This window comes from Eutrema salsugineum, unplaced genomic scaffold, assembly GCF_000478725.1.
Source record: "Eutrema salsugineum unplaced genomic scaffold, Eutsalg1_0 scaffold_2, whole genome shotgun sequence".
NCBI lineage: Eukaryota > Viridiplantae > Streptophyta > Magnoliopsida > Brassicales > Brassicaceae > Eutrema > Eutrema salsugineum.
Window position 1 is genome coordinate 1,792,637 of NW_006256829.1, and position 16,707 is coordinate 1,809,343.

At 37.4% G+C, this 16,707-nt stretch overlaps 4 protein-coding genes and 1 long non-coding RNA gene across 7 annotated transcripts; 2 read left to right on the forward strand and 3 right to left on the reverse strand.

Moving 5' to 3' along the window:
• Window positions 1–144: 144 nt before the first annotated feature.
• Window positions 145–1,062, reverse strand: LOC18019275 (LOB domain-containing protein 33). Its single transcript, XM_024156257.1, has 2 exons — window positions 784–1,062; window positions 145–417 (listed from the first exon to the last, which is right to left on the reverse strand). Exons 1-2 carry the CDS (start codon window positions 1,060–1,062, stop codon window positions 145–147), a joined length of 552 nt encoding a protein of 183 aa, XP_024012025.1.
• Window positions 1,063–4,503: 3,441 nt separating this feature from the next.
• Window positions 4,504–6,182, forward strand: LOC18019276 (glycerol-3-phosphate acyltransferase 7). The gene is made up of 2 exons (XM_006399006.1): window positions 4,504–5,085; window positions 5,262–6,182. The coding sequence occupies exons 1-2, from the start codon at window positions 4,504–4,506 to the stop codon at window positions 6,180–6,182; spliced, it is 1,503 nt and encodes a 500-aa protein (XP_006399069.1).
• A 784-nt stretch (window positions 6,183–6,966) lies between these two features.
• LOC18019277 lies at window positions 6,967–8,467 on the reverse strand. 2 transcript variants are annotated; one of them, XR_002899608.1, is made up of 5 exons: window positions 8,118–8,467; window positions 7,831–8,032; window positions 7,586–7,697; window positions 7,354–7,493; window positions 6,967–7,255 (listed from the first exon to the last, which is right to left on the reverse strand). It is a non-coding gene; the product is annotated as an uncharacterized LOC18019277 (long non-coding RNA). The 2 variants fall into 2 exon arrangements; XR_002899607.1 differs by having other exon boundaries at window positions 7,831–8,467.
• Window positions 8,468–10,612: 2,145 nt separating this feature from the next.
• Window positions 10,613–13,208, forward strand: LOC18019278 (transcription factor MYB33). 2 transcript variants are annotated; one of them, XM_006399008.2, is made up of 4 exons: window positions 10,613–10,737; window positions 11,233–11,644; window positions 11,730–12,699; window positions 12,890–13,208. In XM_006399008.2, the coding sequence occupies exons 2-4, from the start codon at window positions 11,300–11,302 to the stop codon at window positions 13,078–13,080; spliced, it is 1,506 nt and encodes a 501-aa protein (XP_006399071.1). In that variant the 5' UTR covers window positions 10,613–10,737; window positions 11,233–11,299; the 3' UTR covers window positions 13,081–13,208. The 2 variants fall into 2 exon arrangements, with proteins under 2 accessions (XP_006399071.1, XP_024012018.1); XM_024156250.1 differs by having other exon boundaries at window positions 12,895–13,132.
• A 144-nt stretch (window positions 13,209–13,352) lies between these two features.
• Window positions 13,353–16,545, reverse strand: LOC18019279 (dnaJ homolog subfamily C member 2). The gene is made up of 2 exons (XM_006399009.2): window positions 16,356–16,545; window positions 13,353–15,587 (listed from the first exon to the last, which is right to left on the reverse strand). The coding sequence occupies exon 2, from the start codon at window positions 15,522–15,524 to the stop codon at window positions 13,536–13,538; it is 1,989 nt and encodes a 662-aa protein (XP_006399072.1). The 5' UTR covers window positions 15,525–15,587; window positions 16,356–16,545; the 3' UTR covers window positions 13,353–13,535.
• Window positions 16,546–16,707: the final 162 nt, after the last annotated feature.

Sequence of the window (16,707 nt, forward strand, 5' to 3'; positions counted from 1 at the left end):
AAGCCTTACCAAATTACAGACAATTAATAACGTGACCTCTAAGGAAATAAAAAACATAAAATGATCCGATTATCATGGCAAAAAAACATGGTCCGCGCGCATCTGTAAGAACAGAGCATGATCGATCATATTTATAGTTCACATCTAATAATGTTGTGGTGCATAGTGATAGTAATCCATGTTCTGAAACCATGGATGATTCACGAGCACTTCCTCCGGGTTCGTGAAGAACCCTTCAAGGCAGTTTCTTCCGTCGTCGTTGTTCAAAAGACTCTCGTCGACAAAACCGGTCGTGTCCATTCTCATCTGATTCAGAGGCTCCGGCATGTTGGTAGATTGTGATATGCTTTGGCTAGAGTAGGAGAAATTCGCCATTTGCGTCCCCAGAAACTCGATCTCCTCTTGCAAAGTCACGACCTTAAAAACAAAAGCCCAAGAAGCAACATGATCAACTTGTTTCCTATAACTAAATGATTCAAAGTGAAGAGTTTTTCCCTTTTTTTATTAATTTTAAATTATTTAACTTAACTAGGCTACCTAATACGGAAAACTGTCGCATTCGGACATGGCCATATTAATTCTAAAATTGTATTAAGAAAGTTTTTTCGGGTTTCCTTTATTTAAAAAATAAGAAATGGTATTTTATAACATCAAATATACATTTGATTCCTTAGCCCAAAAAAACATACATCTGATATAAGCTTTTCATATAGGATCTCCAGGGTAATTTGAGACTGTCTTAACAAAAACAACAAAAAAATCGTGTCCAAAGTTTTGAGAGACCTGTTGCTGAAGAGCAAAGACATGAGCGACGCAGCCATAAACAGGATCACACATGCGAGAGAGAGCCTCATAGGAGATGGTGATTGCAGCCGCGCTTCTTTGATGTAAAGGCAAATGAAGCAAATGCTTCGAGACATTGCTTGCACCGAAGATTTTGTGGACCGCTGCAAAATGGGAAGAGGCTTGCTCGTAGCTAAAGTAAGGCGAGAAGACGCAGTCGCTATTGCATTTTCTCCTTAGGAACTTGCATGCTCCACAAGATGATCCGTGACCTGCCATTTTTTTCCTATGCTTTTCCTCTATTTTGTTTATGTTTTTATCTTTTGTTAGCTTAAGACAAATCGCGTTGGTTTTTATAAGCCCCACCACTAAAAGTTCTTGAAAGGATAACAAAAGAGTTTTTGAGATAAACATCAATCACTTTTGTACCTATATCATTTTTTTACTTACAATCGAATGATCAATCTCGTAAATAGTTGAAAGGTAAATACTTCATAAACGCTATATAAAATCATATTTTCGCAGAATAATTGTGAGACAGTACTAAAAGGTATATGCTTTTCAGCTTTTGTCTAGATCAATACTGATAGATACCCCCGGTATATTGGGTATTCAATCGGTTTTTAATTATTTTCATTTAGATTAATATTATATACATATGTACTATAGATTCATACTTTTTCATGATACCGTGCAGAAACTCTTAAAAACTAATACTTAATTTAGAATGTGTATAAATATGGTAATTTATCTTTTAGTTAGTACTTGTTTATTAATAAGGAAATCAGGTTGGGTACGGAGACTCATGCATGGGAGTACCTTGGAATTCAAGGTTTATATTTTTCTTACCGGCAACAAGATCTACTTACATATACGAGTATAGATTGAGTACGAGTACCTTGGTTTTCTTGAATATATATATCCGATAGCCACTTAATATAAAAAGTGGTTATCATTTCCTGGGATCTGCCTCGTGGCCTACATTTTTCATGGCAATTTTGGGTAATCCCTTTTACTCTTTAATGTCCTAAAGTGCCTTTTAGATTTTCTTTTAAATTCGTTGTAAATATGTTTTGGCCAAACTAATCATGTTTCTTTATTCCTCAACTGTTACGTAGTTTGTAGGCTTTACGGAAATGATTAATTATTGGTTGAGATGCAAATGCATCCATTTTGCATAGTGAGACAAACAAAAGGTACTGTATATGTATCTTAGAAAAGGTCACTCTCCCATCAACTTGTTGTAAACTTAATTATTGAAGCCAATCCGGATTCGTCTTACCTCAATAAAACCGATCGAGAGACACTAATATTTAATATAAAAACACTACTTGAAACTAATACAAATTTTACACAAATAATTAAAAAATTAACCTTTTTTCAATGAGAAGAAAACCCTAATGTCATATAGTTAAGTCTGGTTTGATTCAAAGAAAGACTTCAAGAAACCATTTTTTATAAATATTTCCTTTCTCTTTTGTATATAGTTTTTTTTTTTTTTTGTTAAAGGTATTTTGTACATAGTGTTCCAGGAGTTTAATCCTTCCTCTCTTTCATCCATACGAGAGCTTAACTCTCTATGCACAGTAGTACTAATTATTAAAGATCTCATAACCTCAGAGCCTTTATCGATCATGATGAAAAACTATGATTATTTCATTTTTTGAGTTGTATTGGAATCAAGCTCTGTTAATTTGGAGTCGAAATTAATCAAGCTCACATCTAGTCATCTAGATGCCGGCATTAGGGCGCTTAATGTTGATAACTATATTTTAAAATGATTACTTTCGCCAAATTTGTGTTAGGATTAGGTATAGAGGTCACCAATTATCCTCCCCTATATCTAAATGTGTCTTCATAGATCTCTACTGATTATTATTAACCTAAGTTCAGTATCCATTGCTATTTTGTATCACATCAATCCATAGTTGTGATTATTAAAATTATTATTGTCCCTTTCTTTGTTTGCCACTTACGAATTGGCGCGCTATATAGGAAAATAAAACACCAAATAAAAGCGGCGACTACGTACCGAAATGCCAATAACTTCTAAGTGCTCAAAAACTTCATTAATTTTTTTTTATTTGTTAAAGCAAAACTTCAATTAGTTTTATCGATATGATGTGATTTTCTTTGAAATTTCCGTAAATAACCAAACTTAGATGTGTAGCAACTAATAACAAATGTGAAATAGTTTACCAAAACAAAAACAAATGTGAAATTTACAGTCTTATCAAAAGTTAATGATGTAAATTTTTGTTATAACTTCAATACATTCTTATTAAAGCCCCTACATTTTATTATTTTCTTTTAGCTATTAAATCAAGAACAGAAGAACGAGAGACACAAAAGGGAAAAGTTGAGGAATTGGGATTAACGAGTCGGTTTTGTTTACAGATGGTAACTTCGACTTTCGAGCTTTATAACGTTTGTCTTAATCATGCATGCAATCATATAAGTGTGACATTTTTATCAAAGTAAAAAAAAGGATAATTAAATGTGGCATTATATTTCAATACTAAATCTTTAATTAACCTTTTCTTTTCATTTGTACGAAGTGTGAACCCTACGAACCCTGTCTAGCTTTAGGTGTCATTTTAGCCTCAGCTCGTAAATTCTCCTTTTGTTATCTTTTGGTTTTGGTGGGTCTTATTAAGTTCATCGCTCAAGCTATGTGCTCCGCGTGTTGTTTTATGTACTCAATTATAGTAAGATTTTTTCTATTTCTACCTTCTAGAATTTCTATAGTAGATATATAAACACTGCCAAAAAAAAAAAAAACCCCAAATCGGTGACGGACGAAGACAGCGAAATATCGCTATATAGAAATTGAGGTGCACTCGGTAGAGTTTAGAAAGTCCACCAAAAAGCCCAAGGGAAACCACATTTTTTGGTAAACCAATTTGAACCACACAGGCAAGACATCATGATTTGTCGGGATGTTAAATGTTTATAAAATTCGGTTAAAATAGGAACGATCAAAATCATTAAAAAAATTGTTATAATTTGATGGGATGTCAAATCCGTCGATCAGGTTTCAACTTCGCAAACCAGAGAAAAGGTTCAAAAAGAAAGAAAAAAAATCCCGTACGTAAACTATTAAACGTGACATGCAAAAAGGAATCCATGAAATTCAAAATAGATACCATTCGAAAATATATTTGAAAAAACATTATACGGTATACCTACATAAGGTCAGTGACCTGTTATTTATCTTTGCATATTTAGGTGTACACGTGACCTAATATTGGTGCAGCCCGACCAATTTTCGGAAGCAAGTTGGTGAAAGTTAAGCCATCAAATTGTTCCGCTTTGTTGATTGTGTATTTACGTTTATACACTAAAAGAGGGAAGACAGCGCACGTTTACGTTCAATACGTACCTTATCTTATTTCCTCGTATTCTACGTATAGATATACATATTGACATAAAGCCTTTCGCCGACAAAAAAAGAAGAAGATATACATATTGACTTCAGGAATGCTATGACTAATATTCTCAAAGTTAATAACTTCAGGAATACTATTCAACGTCAAATAAATTAATAACAAAGAAAGTGGTTGCGAAACTGATAAACTGCCGTGTTATTTGCATTAGAGACGACTAATACAAGTCACTCCAAACCATATAAAAGCTAACTATATAATCCTATATTTTTCATATTCAGACAAATCAAAAACTCAAGATACAACACACACAACAAAAACCAATTAAGCGGTGATGGAGTCATCAACGACAACATCGTACTCGGTCGTGTCTGAGCTCGAAGGAACACTATTGAAAAACCCCAAACCCTTCGCCTACTTCATGCTCGTGGCTTTCGAAGCATCAGGTCTAATCCGTTTTGCAGCCCTGCTGTTTCTCTGGCCTATCATAGCACTCCTTGACGTTTTGAGCTACAGAAACTGTAGCCTCAAGCTGATGATATTCGTTGCAACGGCCGGTTTGCGCGAATCAGAGATCGAATCAGTGGCTCGAGCTGTTCTTCCTAAATTTTACATGGATGATGTCAGCATGGACGCTTGGAGAGCGTTTGGTTCGTGTGAGAAGAGCGTCGTTGTGACAAGAATGCCACGAGTTATGGTGGAGAGATTCGCTAAAGACCATCTTAGAGCCGATGAAGTCATCGGTACAGAGATAATCGTTAACCGTTTCGGTTATGCCACCGGTTTGATTCAAGAAACCGATGTCGATCGATCTGTTTTCAACAGTGTGGCTAACTTGTTTGTTAATCGGAGACCTCAACTAGGTCTTGGACGACCGGCTATCTTGGATTCCCCAACTTTCTTGTCGTTATGTGAGGTGAGTACTAAGAAATGAAAAACATTATCAATATTCTTTGCTTATGAGAATATATTCGAACACAAACTAACTGATACTAGAAATTATAGTATAAATTAATAAAATACTGTTTTTCTTTTTCAAATATTCACACCAATACATGACTAATATGAATATATTAATGATTGTATAAGTAGGAGCAAATTCATGCACCAATTCCATCAAACTACAACGTTGAGAACCAGCAAATTCATGCACAGCCACTACCGGTTATCTTTCACGATGGACGTCTAGTGAAGCTACCGACACCAGCCACCGCGTTGCTCATCCTTGTTTGGATCCCTTTCGGAATAATCTTAGCTGTGATTCGACTCTTCATCGGCTTCATGCTCCCATTATGGGCCATACCTTACATTTCACGTATATTCAACATTCGTTTCATCGTAAAAGGAAAGCCTCTGGCACAAGCAACCGCCGGAAACCTAGGTGTACTATTCGTGTGCACTCATAGAACCGTAATGGATCCTGTCATATTATCCTACGTGCTTGGACGTAGCATCCCAGCCGTTACCTACTCTGTTTCTCGACTATCCGAGATTCTATCTCCGATTCCAACCTTCCGGTTAACTCGAGTTCGGCAAGTAGACGCCGAGATTATCAAGAAAGAGTTATCTAATGGGGACTTAGTGGTATATCCTGAGGGAACCACTTGTCGCGAGCCGTTTCTGCTGAGGTTTAGCGCGCTTTTCGCGGAATTGACGGATAAGATCGTTCCTGTGGCAATGAACTATAGAGTTGGATTCTTTCATGCGACTACCGCCAGAGGATGGAAGGGTTTTGATCCGATCTTCTTTTTCATGAACCCGAGACCGGTTTACGAGGTGACGTTCTTGAACCAGCTCGAAGTGGAGGCCACTTGTTCGTCAGGGAAGAGCCCATATGATGTGGCCAACTATGTACAGAGAATCTTGGCGGCTACGTTAGGGTTTGAGTGTACTAACTTCACGAGGAAGGATAAATACAGAGTTCTCGCAGGGAACGACGGAACGGTGTCGTATATGTCGTTTTGCGACCAATTCAAGAAGGTGGTCGCAACTTTCAAACCTTTTTTCCACTAGTTGTCAAGTTATTCTTATAAGCAAATTTTTTTGTTTAACCTATTTTTATAAGCAGATTGCAAGATTTCATTTCTAGATCTAAATTTTTTAACTGCTGTCGAGTGTTCTTAATTGCCATTATATATCAACTTTTTCTGTTAAACTTTTTTACATATTATATCGCTTCAAGAGACATAAAATTTTCGAAGATTAAATTTAAGACTTCACACAAGAAGACACCATTAATCAGACAAAAATCGTTAAGCACTATTGAATATACAGCCATCAACTGTCTCTAAAATTCTACTTAGAAACAGTGTCGACAATTACCCTAATACAAATGTTTATTCTAAGAAAAAAGTTTCCCCGACTCATTTTCGTGTAATGAAAATGCGTTGATTCAAAACTGTCCAAGAATTTAAATGTTCAACCACTCATAATTGAATATGCGTTAGGTAGCCATCACGTCTTTGGAATGTATATTTTCGTTTTAATCATATCTAAGGTGAGAATAATAATTGTTTGAAAATACTCAGACGATTTGTAGTTTGGTGGTGGTAGATAAGAAGTTGAAAGAGAAAACATGAGCAGCTGATATGATCTTAACTTTTTTGATCATATATGATATATTAAATTGTTTATTTGGTTTGTTGACACAAACTCTTTGACCGCTTGACTTTTAGCTGCCGCATTAGCGACTTAGCATTAGAGTTGGCCAGTTTGAGATTCTCCACGCCAACGAAATGATTATACTATAGCTTCAGACCAATTGAAGTACGGAAATTTATCTAGATAAATTATTGGGTTGGAAACTGTAGGTAAATAACAAAAGTGGACAAGATATAAATGTTTAAATTAATGATGACTTTCATTATTGAGGGGTTTTCATTGAGGTAGAAAAAGCATGAAATAATTTTTTGGTCATGTTGTCTTGTCAACGATATCTTTGTCTTGCCATCATTGTAACCGCGGCTATTAGGCTTGGATCCGATGAGAAAGTGCTGACCTGCCAAGTGACCAACGCTATCAGAATCCAGTTCTCTGTGGCTATTAGCAAGCATATTATCTTCGTCCAGAGTTCTTAAACCAAAAACCTGCACCACCGAAAGCATCTAACCTGTATCAGAATCCAGCTCTCTAGACTGAAAATGAATATATATCTGAGCTGAGAGTATAAAAATGGTGTTACCACCTTATGCATTACTCGTGAAAGCAGTAACTAACACCCAACTGGATCATCAACATACGAACAAGCTCATACTTTCCTTTTGACATAGATAACACCAGAACTGAAGGGATCACTCTTGTCCCCAAGGCTCCTCCAATTTATCTCTGTGTTTCATTGGGTCAAAATCAATCAAAACCAGCTAGACAAAATGACCAATGAGAAACAAGGAATATTTATCTGCAAAAGCATCAATCACCTTCTGAGACAAGGTCTAATTTACGGAGCATTATGAAATCAGGCCTTACGCACTCCAAATCATAATGTGTTTGCGGAATAGAGAGCTTTGAGACAATGACCTCTGATTCTGTCTGCAACAAACATCAGATAAAGCTTTCTAAAAGTCCATACTCCACAGAAAAAGGTAAAGGCTGAACTTCGAAGCAGTTATCTAGTTTAACCAGTTACACAGTTACTATGAAATCCAGAGCATAGACGATTAACCTCTTTTTGCTCCCCAAATACTGGAGTAAGCGATGGACAAAGGAGTCCATGGAACCGAGCGAATCACCTCCACGGCCTTGAGCCACCAAAAAAAAGACATACACAAAGCAACAAGACCAAGTGAGAATTCTGAAGATACAGCATAACCCTCCCCTTTCAAGGACATTGTCCCCTGCACTTCTGTGATATAGTCTCAGTCATGCTATCAGCAAAAATAGTAGTAATTCAAAATCTGAGCCCACGACGACCACTAAATAGTCAAGAAAATGAAGCAACTGAACTTGTACCTTTGCAATATCAGGTTCTCCTGTAAGATAAGAGACACTAAATTACACAAAAGTAAGATAAGTAGCATCTTATGATGAAACTCTGGGCAGGTTTCAAAATCAGCAACAGCATTATCTTATCGAATAACAGAGTAAGGTGCTCTAAATATCTGCAGAGACGGAATCTTTGCAACCAAATACATACACACAGATTGTTTCGCATCACACTCCTAAATTCCTTAATTGTTCCCAGTTTACTTTGAAATGGAGATCGGATAGCTGAACTCAAAGACCCATTTCAAGTATTGCTCGATTTCACGGCCGGAAGAAGAAAATGCGAAAAGCTTCTACCCAGAAAAAAGAAGAAGAGATAATGCAAAACGGCAACGGATAACAAGTAAAACGCATATAACATTGATCGATGTTAATAAGTAGAGCTAGGAGCATTGCTACTATTTTCACTAAATTATGACGAAAACGACAATCCAATAACAAATAAAACGCACCGAAAAAAAAAATAATAATAAAAAAATAGCTCACTCGCGAAAAAGTCGCGCATGACCGCGTTTTGGCAAAATACGAGCAAAATTCATAGTGGTTAAACCTTTCGATTTTGGCTTAACGCGCCCAACGCGCACCAGGTGCGAGTGGGCTAATGTCTTTACATTTTTCATGCGCGTGGCGTCACGCTCTGCGACATAGAACCAATGATATTTTTACACGTACGAGCGAGAGAGAAAAGGGAACTTATTCAATAAGTTTGTTTTTCGCCGTTAACCGAGACATGTTAATCCACGTCAGTTGATCATCTGGTAATGCTTTTTTTTCTTTTTGTTGTCGTAAAATAAAAAAAAAGAATTTACTTATGGGCCTGGCATGTTAGCACTATATGGACAATATAATACAATGTTTTTATTGTTTCGGACAAAATATTAATACAAAATGTTTGGGCCCGCTGAGCCGAAACATGTTGAAAGTAGTCCAAACTTTTTAATTGGCAGGCTTCGAATATGTAAAAGGGATTGTAAATACTTGTAACAGATATTCATGCATAAAACCGGGATTTCCAAACACAATTCTTCACTTTTGGACATGGACATACAGTTCGCACCTAGTTTACATACGAAAAAGCAATGGCGAAAAAGTAGTGGATCTCATTAGTCTCTGTAGAATATCGAGTGTTTGCGGATATCCATATCAAACCTAAACTGTTTAAAAGATGTTTTAGCTAATAAAAATATGTTTTAATTTATCAAAGACAAAATTCATAAATCACATGATTCAATGACATTAGCTCTTAGTTTGTTAGTTAAATAAAGACGGTTAATGTAGAGAAAATAACAATGAGAAGATCTAAATAATGTTGCAGATAAAAGTTTGATCTCTAATCTAAGGCATGCATAGATTGATTCCTCCACTTTTCTGATTCTGTTATGCATGGATGTCTACAATTACAATTGCATCATCTATATATATCTTCCTCCTTATCTATTTTTCTCTCTTCTTGTCTTTATCAAGCTTTCGTAAGCCATGCAAGTGTTTGTCTTTATAGGAGAATTAGAATACATACATATACGTGAGCATATAAATGAGATAAGAGAGTGAGCAGGTTGTGTTGCGCAATCAAAACTGATAACTTAGCCCACAAAAAGCCTGCAAAAGTGAGAATAAAGGGACTTACGCCGGCGCCGCCCTCTATTTCTTTCTTTCTTACAAGTTTCACTATCAATTTATTCAATTACCATGTCACTTTCCTTGTTCTTTTACTATGTGTGGGGGCATCTTGGTTCTTTCTAGAAAATGAAAATTCCTAATCCAATTTTACCAAAATATGTTTTTGGTCAGTTTGATTTAGTTACGTTGGATCCTACTAGTAGTGTAGTACACTAAATACATTTCTTATAAAGGTAATATGGTTAAAACGGCCCGAGAGACTTATATATCCATCCGCACTTTCTCTGACTGCCTTCATAACGAAGAATATTCGATTTTGATGATCCAAATTGATAGGAGAGAAACATTCTCATCATTTTTTATTTAGTCTCTTTAACATTCAATAGTCAAATGTTAATGGTTTTCATTATCTTTTGCATTGGTAAAATATAGTTAGAAATACTAGTAATTGTTCAGATTCCATAGCAATCATGTAAGTATATATCATATCTTACCCCCATTAAAAAATAAAAAAATAATCACATGGCGCTATTAATGAAGTAATAAATTATAGAGTACTTCGTGTTCAATAGATTGTCTTGCCTGATAATTTACCTTTTTTAGTAATAATTTTATGTATGTCAATCTAAATCACACTATAATGGAAACCAGGTTTTATTTTGTTAAAAGTGGAATCCATGGTTTAAATTGCTAATACTAACAGTTTAAAACACTATCCAAAATCTATTACCAGTACGGCAGTACCACTTTAAAGCTCTGTCTAATTTTATTTTGGTAGTAATAAAATTTACAATATAATTTCATCGCTATCAACAAAAAAAACGTTATGTCCCATTTTCATATATATAATTTCCTGAAAAAAGGAAAAGTAGAAAAGAGTAAAACGAAGAGAAAGAGCTTTGCTTCTTCCTCCTTCCATTTCCACTCGATGTTGAGCAGCCGAAGCTAAGATCTCAATCAAGCTTTGGTAATTTCTTCTTTCTATCTTCTTCGTAACTTGCAAAGTCCCTGAGAAAAATCGTAGGAGCTTCTCCGCCTAATTTGTTTTTTTTTTTTTCTAGATCATCCTTCCGTTCTATCTCGAATTTTTATTCATGGATCTATGATTAGTCTTTAAGATCATTATTGAGCTTGAATTTAGCTAGAAATATGCAAGGTAGATGAAGGTTTTGTGTGTGTTTCAAATCCATAATCAGGGAGATTTTTCTTTGTGCGTTCCGATCTCTTTCAGCTGATCTCTTGCTCCGATTTTGATTTATTTTCCTTCAAATTTGACGTGGATCTTCTTCGTGATAGATTAATCCTTCTTGTTGTTTTCGTCTTCTGGTATCCAAGAGTCTTGACAATTTTCTATTTCGATTTGCTATATATACCTTTCCAAGTTCACTGGCTGAAAGTGAAATATCAGAGCGTTTGCAGCTATTATATGTTGATTGATTTTTGTTGGCCACACCATGTTCAGGTGGGAGTTTGATGTCTAAATGATTGCTGCAAGTGCTGTGGATTGATTTGCTCTAAATTAGAAAGAGATGAGTTACACGAGCACTGAGATGGGAAGTGATAACGAGTCACCATTTACTGATAATGGAAGTGACTGCAGAAGTAGATGGGAAGGAAATGCCCTGAAGAAAGGGCCATGGAGCTCAGCTGAAGACGACATTCTTGTTGACTATGTGAAGAAGCATGGAGAGGGTAACTGGAATGCTGTGCAGAAACACACGGGCCTGTTCCGTTGTGGTAAAAGCTGCCGCCTAAGGTGGGCTAATCATCTGAGGCCAAACTTGAAGAAAGGAGCTTTTAGCCAAGAAGAAGAACAGCTCATTGTTGAACTGCATGCCAAGATGGGCAATAGATGGGCGCGCATGGCTGCTCATGTAAGTGTGTTTTTTGTAATTTGTTTCCATCTTTCTAATGTGTCTCTGAAGACTAAACTTTTGAGAGTTTTTTTCTTTCCCCCAGTTGCCTGGCCGAACAGATAATGAGATAAAAAATTATTGGAACACTCGCATCAAGAGGCGACTACGAGCTGGTTTACCACTTTATCCACCTGAAATGCATGTTGAAGTACTGGAGTGGAGTCCAGAGTATACTGAGAGTAGAATTTTAGGAGGAGATAGAAGACATCAAGATTTCTTGCAGCTCGGGAGTTGTGAATCTAATGTCTTCTTTGACAGTCTTAATTTTGTCTCCGACATGTTACCTGGTACTTCTAACTTAGCAGATATGGTTTCATGCAAAACTCTGGGAAATGGTGCAAGTTCTCCTCGATATGAAGACTTCATGCCACTATTGATACCCTCCTCGAAGCGATTTCGGGGATCTGAATCGTTGTATCCTGGGTGCAGCAGTACTATAAAGGAAGAAATCCCCTCGCCTGAACATTTCCAGAACACAGCTCCACAAAAGATTTCCAAAACTTGCAGTTTCTTAGTTCCTTGTGATGTTGATCATCTTCCTTATGGAAACCAACATTCACCTGTTATGATTCCAGACAGCCATACCCTTACGGATGGCCTTGTTCCTACTTCGAACCCCTCACTTGGGGCAGTGAAGCTGGAGCTCCCTTCATTCCAATATTCAGAAGCAACATTTGATCAGTGGAAGAAATCGGCATCTCCTCCACAATCAGATATCCTTGATCCATTTGATGCTTACATTCAGTCTCCACCACCATTGGGGAGAGAAGACTCGGATTGTTTTCCAAATTGTGATACCGGTCTGCTTGATATGTTGCTTCTGGAGGCCAAGATCAGAAATAATAGTACAAACAACAGTTTGTACAAGAGTTGCGCTTCAACTTCTCCATCGAATGTAGTAGGAGTTAGTGTATCCCAAATCAAATCAGAGGAGTTTGACGATTCCCTGAAGAGTTTGGTCCATTCAGAGATTTCAATTTCCACACAACACAATGCAGATGGAATTCCACCAAGTGAGTCACTGTCCACCTTTGCGATTTTACCCTCACTGGAAGTAGTTTCTTGATTATATTTCATCTTTCATCTTCTTCCTAAGAACCTGTCTTTACATCTTGAAGAATCATCGCTTGCATCAATTGGTTTCTTATATTTGAGATTTTGAGCCTGATCAAGAAACTCACCTAGCCGTATATAACTATGTAGGGCAGAGGGAAAAAGAGCGGCAACCCGTCTTGGATATAACACGGCCTGATGTTTGGCTTGCATCAAGCTGGCTCGACCATGGTTTAGGGATTGGTAAAGAGGCGGGTAGCATGAGCGACGCAATTGCAGTTTTCCTCGGTGATGACATCGGAAATGACTATATGCAGATGAGTGTTGGGGCATCTTTGTAACCAATAGCCATATCACGATTCATCAGGAGGATGAAATGGTTGATTTTGTAGAACTGGCTTATTTAACGACTGTGATGTGATATACAATCATAGATATATATACACTAAATACAATTGATTTGATGAAATGTTAGTTTCTATTGCTTTGATTTGTTCAGTTTGCTTTGTCAACGACTCGTGTTTGGTTTCGACTCATTAGTTTATGAAATTGAAAAAGAAAAGCCAGATTGATACTGGATAGTACATAAAATTAGATCAAGACAGGGAAAATATAAATAAAATTAGAACAAAATAGATAACTAAGAATAGATTCGGTTGTCAAACACTCTATGTAAGGATAGGATAGTAGCATGATGATGTATATGAAAAATATGAATCGTAACAAAAATTGAGTCTAGGCTCTTCTCTGTCAAAGCAAAATTTTCAGACCATGCAAGCTTGAGGGCTCGGAATAATTAGGCTGTGGGTTTCTTGCTTCTGATGATGTCCTTTAACTTCTTCTTGCATTGGTTCATCGTTTTCCCTGGAACAGCTGCTGCTACTCTCTCCCATCTTTTGTTTGTCTCCTTTGGGAACGTCTTCAAAGCCTGAACCAGAGCTAGCTCTTGCACAGCAGACCAACCGTCTGGGTCTGAACCAGCAGCAGCAATTGGTTCAGAGTTGTCGTTGTTGTTGTTCTCTTGGCTGTTACCAGACGACTGTTCTTTAGTTTCTGTTTTGGTCGAGTTGTTGTCTTCAAGAGGTGTGGTCGGTATAATAGGTTCTCCAAGTTCCTCACGTGTAGAGAGAGGAGATGCGATTGAAGCAGCAGGTTTCCTCTTTTCCAGAAAAGAATCGAGTGCCTTAGCTGAGTCAGGTTTCTGAAGAAGCACAGTTTTAGTTGCCTTGAGAATCTCCTCCACGGATCTTCCTGTACCAATGTACTCTGATATGACTTCCCATCTTCGTGATGTTCCTTTTGGGAACTTGGTCATTCCTTTTTTCAGCATGTCAGCTTCTTCCTTACTCCATGGTTTGTCTTTCTTCTGAGTATCACTATCTACCATGGAAAATCCATTGGCTTCTACATGACCATTCTGCTTGGCAGCTACTTGAGCAACTTCTTCTTTACTCTCTGTTTCATCATCTTTGCTCTCTATTTCATCATCGTTACTGCTGTTTCCATTCTTAAGTACCTTTGCCAAGTTCAATCCTTCCTTGTTTTCCATCTTGTCGCATAGATTCCGCAACTGCTCGGTGTTAAGTGACATGCATAGATCTTCCACATGTTCAATAGAGATGCCAAGCAGACGCTGGGACAGAACAGGCGCAGAGAGAGTTCTGAGCCGACTTCGTTCCTTGCGCAGAAGCTTCTTCTCTTTTTCCTTGGCTCTCTTTTGCTGCTGAGCAGCCTCTGCAGCAAGTTTTGCTTCTTCTTCTTTTCGCCTTTTCTCTTCTTCAATAGCTGCTGCAGCTTCTTCTTCCAGCTTTTTCTTGGCCATAACTTTAGCGTCTTTCTTCTGCTGCTTCTTTGCCTTCTCGTCCTCTTTTCTTTTCAAAATTCTTGGGTCTTTTTTATAAGCATTGTCGACAAGAGTCCTAATCCGAGCATATTCCTCTTTCCTAGCCTTCTGAGTTTTTCTAGCATTCTCTCTCTCCATCCACCTCTTTTCCTCACGGGAATCTGCTTGCTCAAGATCATGCTCCTCTTCTTCAGGAAACTCTCTCCAGCTTTTGAAAGCGTACCAAAAATTGTAGTAGCTATCAACATCTCTAAGTGGAGTATTTTCATCACCCAAATCTGGTACACGCGGATTAACTGACCACCTAGCGTTTCTCTTAAATGCTGGACCAAAAACCTTGAAGAAGTCTTGCGGCGCACAATCAGTTGGGACTTCGTCATCAAACTCATCGGTAGAGTCAAATATTCTTCTTTTGGTTGGGTCCATCAAAACCTCATATGCTTCTTGAATCAACTTGAAGTGAGATTCTATCGCATCTTTTTTGGCTTGTTTCGCTTCTTCAGTCTCCTCAGCGAGAAGGAGACAAGCAAGTTTATCAGGGTGATGCTTCAAAGCAGCTTCGCGATAGCTTTTTCTAATCTGATCCTCTGTTGCAAGATATCTTAAATTGCCCAAACCCAACAACGCATAGTGGTCATGTTGTTGCTTCCCCGACTTCTTCTTTCCTTTGTTGTTATTGTTGTACGAGTCAAAGGAAGGAATGTATTCCTTATCCTTATCGTCTGAGCCTTTCTTATCGGAGGTATCATCTTTATTGTCTGTGGCTTCCTTTGCACAACCATGGAGTTTGAGAGCAGCAGAATGGAAGGCATGACCAGCAGGTTCACGGTTCAAATCCTTCACAGGAAGACAATTGGAAGAAGCATAGAGCGGTTTTCCATCGGAAAGCTCATCAGAATATGTAAGTAGCTTAATAGCAGAGTTAATTCCCCAACTCTGCATGATGAAAAATGTTCCAAAGCTCCAAATCAACCTTACTCCAAAACTGAGTAGCAACGTTTATTCCTGTCACAAAGATCAAAGTAATGTCGCAAACCTCTTAGCCAGCAAAATACAAAGGTAAATATATACAGAGGCAGAGATAGACAAAGCTAAAAAAATTCCTTATCAGCAAAAGCTTCGACTAGAAAATAGATACAAAAGCTACACATCAGCTTATACAACAAAGAAAATATAAAGTTTTTACTAAAGATCCACTTGGAAGTAGATCCAAGGTTCTCAACTGAACTCTCTTGTAACAGCAAACATCTTTGGTCTATGAAGAACCTCTTGATTATAATAACAAGAGTAGCTAGATGTAAAACAGAACCAATCAATCAAAACAAAAAGTGCGGCGTCACAAATTCAGATAATCCACAAGACACCAGGACTCACGAAACCATTGTTTAAATATATTAAAACAACCACAAGCAGCCAATACAATATCTATAAGCTTCATACAGAGGAAAGAAACGATTAAGTAACAAAATCTAAGCCTCAACGAAACACGTGCCACAAAATCCTCAAAAACTCGTAAACGGCAGTGTAAGCAGATGCAAGTCAACCAGCAACTAGTAACTCAAAATATACCACCTAAACCTAGTTATATAGTTAACCTAGTTGACATCATCAACATAAACAAGAGACACATAAAAAAAAACTAAATTTTCGTCTTTTCAGTTTACATCTTCAAGCCAAAATACAGTGTACGATATTTTCAAGCGATCTCAAAAACCCAATCGACCCATCTAGTTGTTCACATAACTCAAAAAGAAAAACAACGAGCTTTCTTACCAAAAATTGAGCTCGCCGTCGCCTGGTTTGACCTGCCAGAAGTTTCTCCCCCGAAGTTATCGCAGTCCGAAAGAGACGACGAAGACGAGAGAAGTTCAATTAGCTCGGGAGAGGAAACGGCGGCGGCAGCTCAATGAAAGAGGGAAGAGAAGCAGAGAGAGAGAGTTTGCTTAAATGTGGGAAGTCGACTAAACCTGTTGGGTTACATTTTTTTGTATTTATATCTTAATATTCAACACTAAGTTTTGGGCCCAGCCCTTATTTGTTTTAAGCCCATTAAAATATGAACGTAGAGATGAGATGGCCCATTAATGAGTTTGATTTGGCCCATATTGAAAGCTTCGAGCGAAAT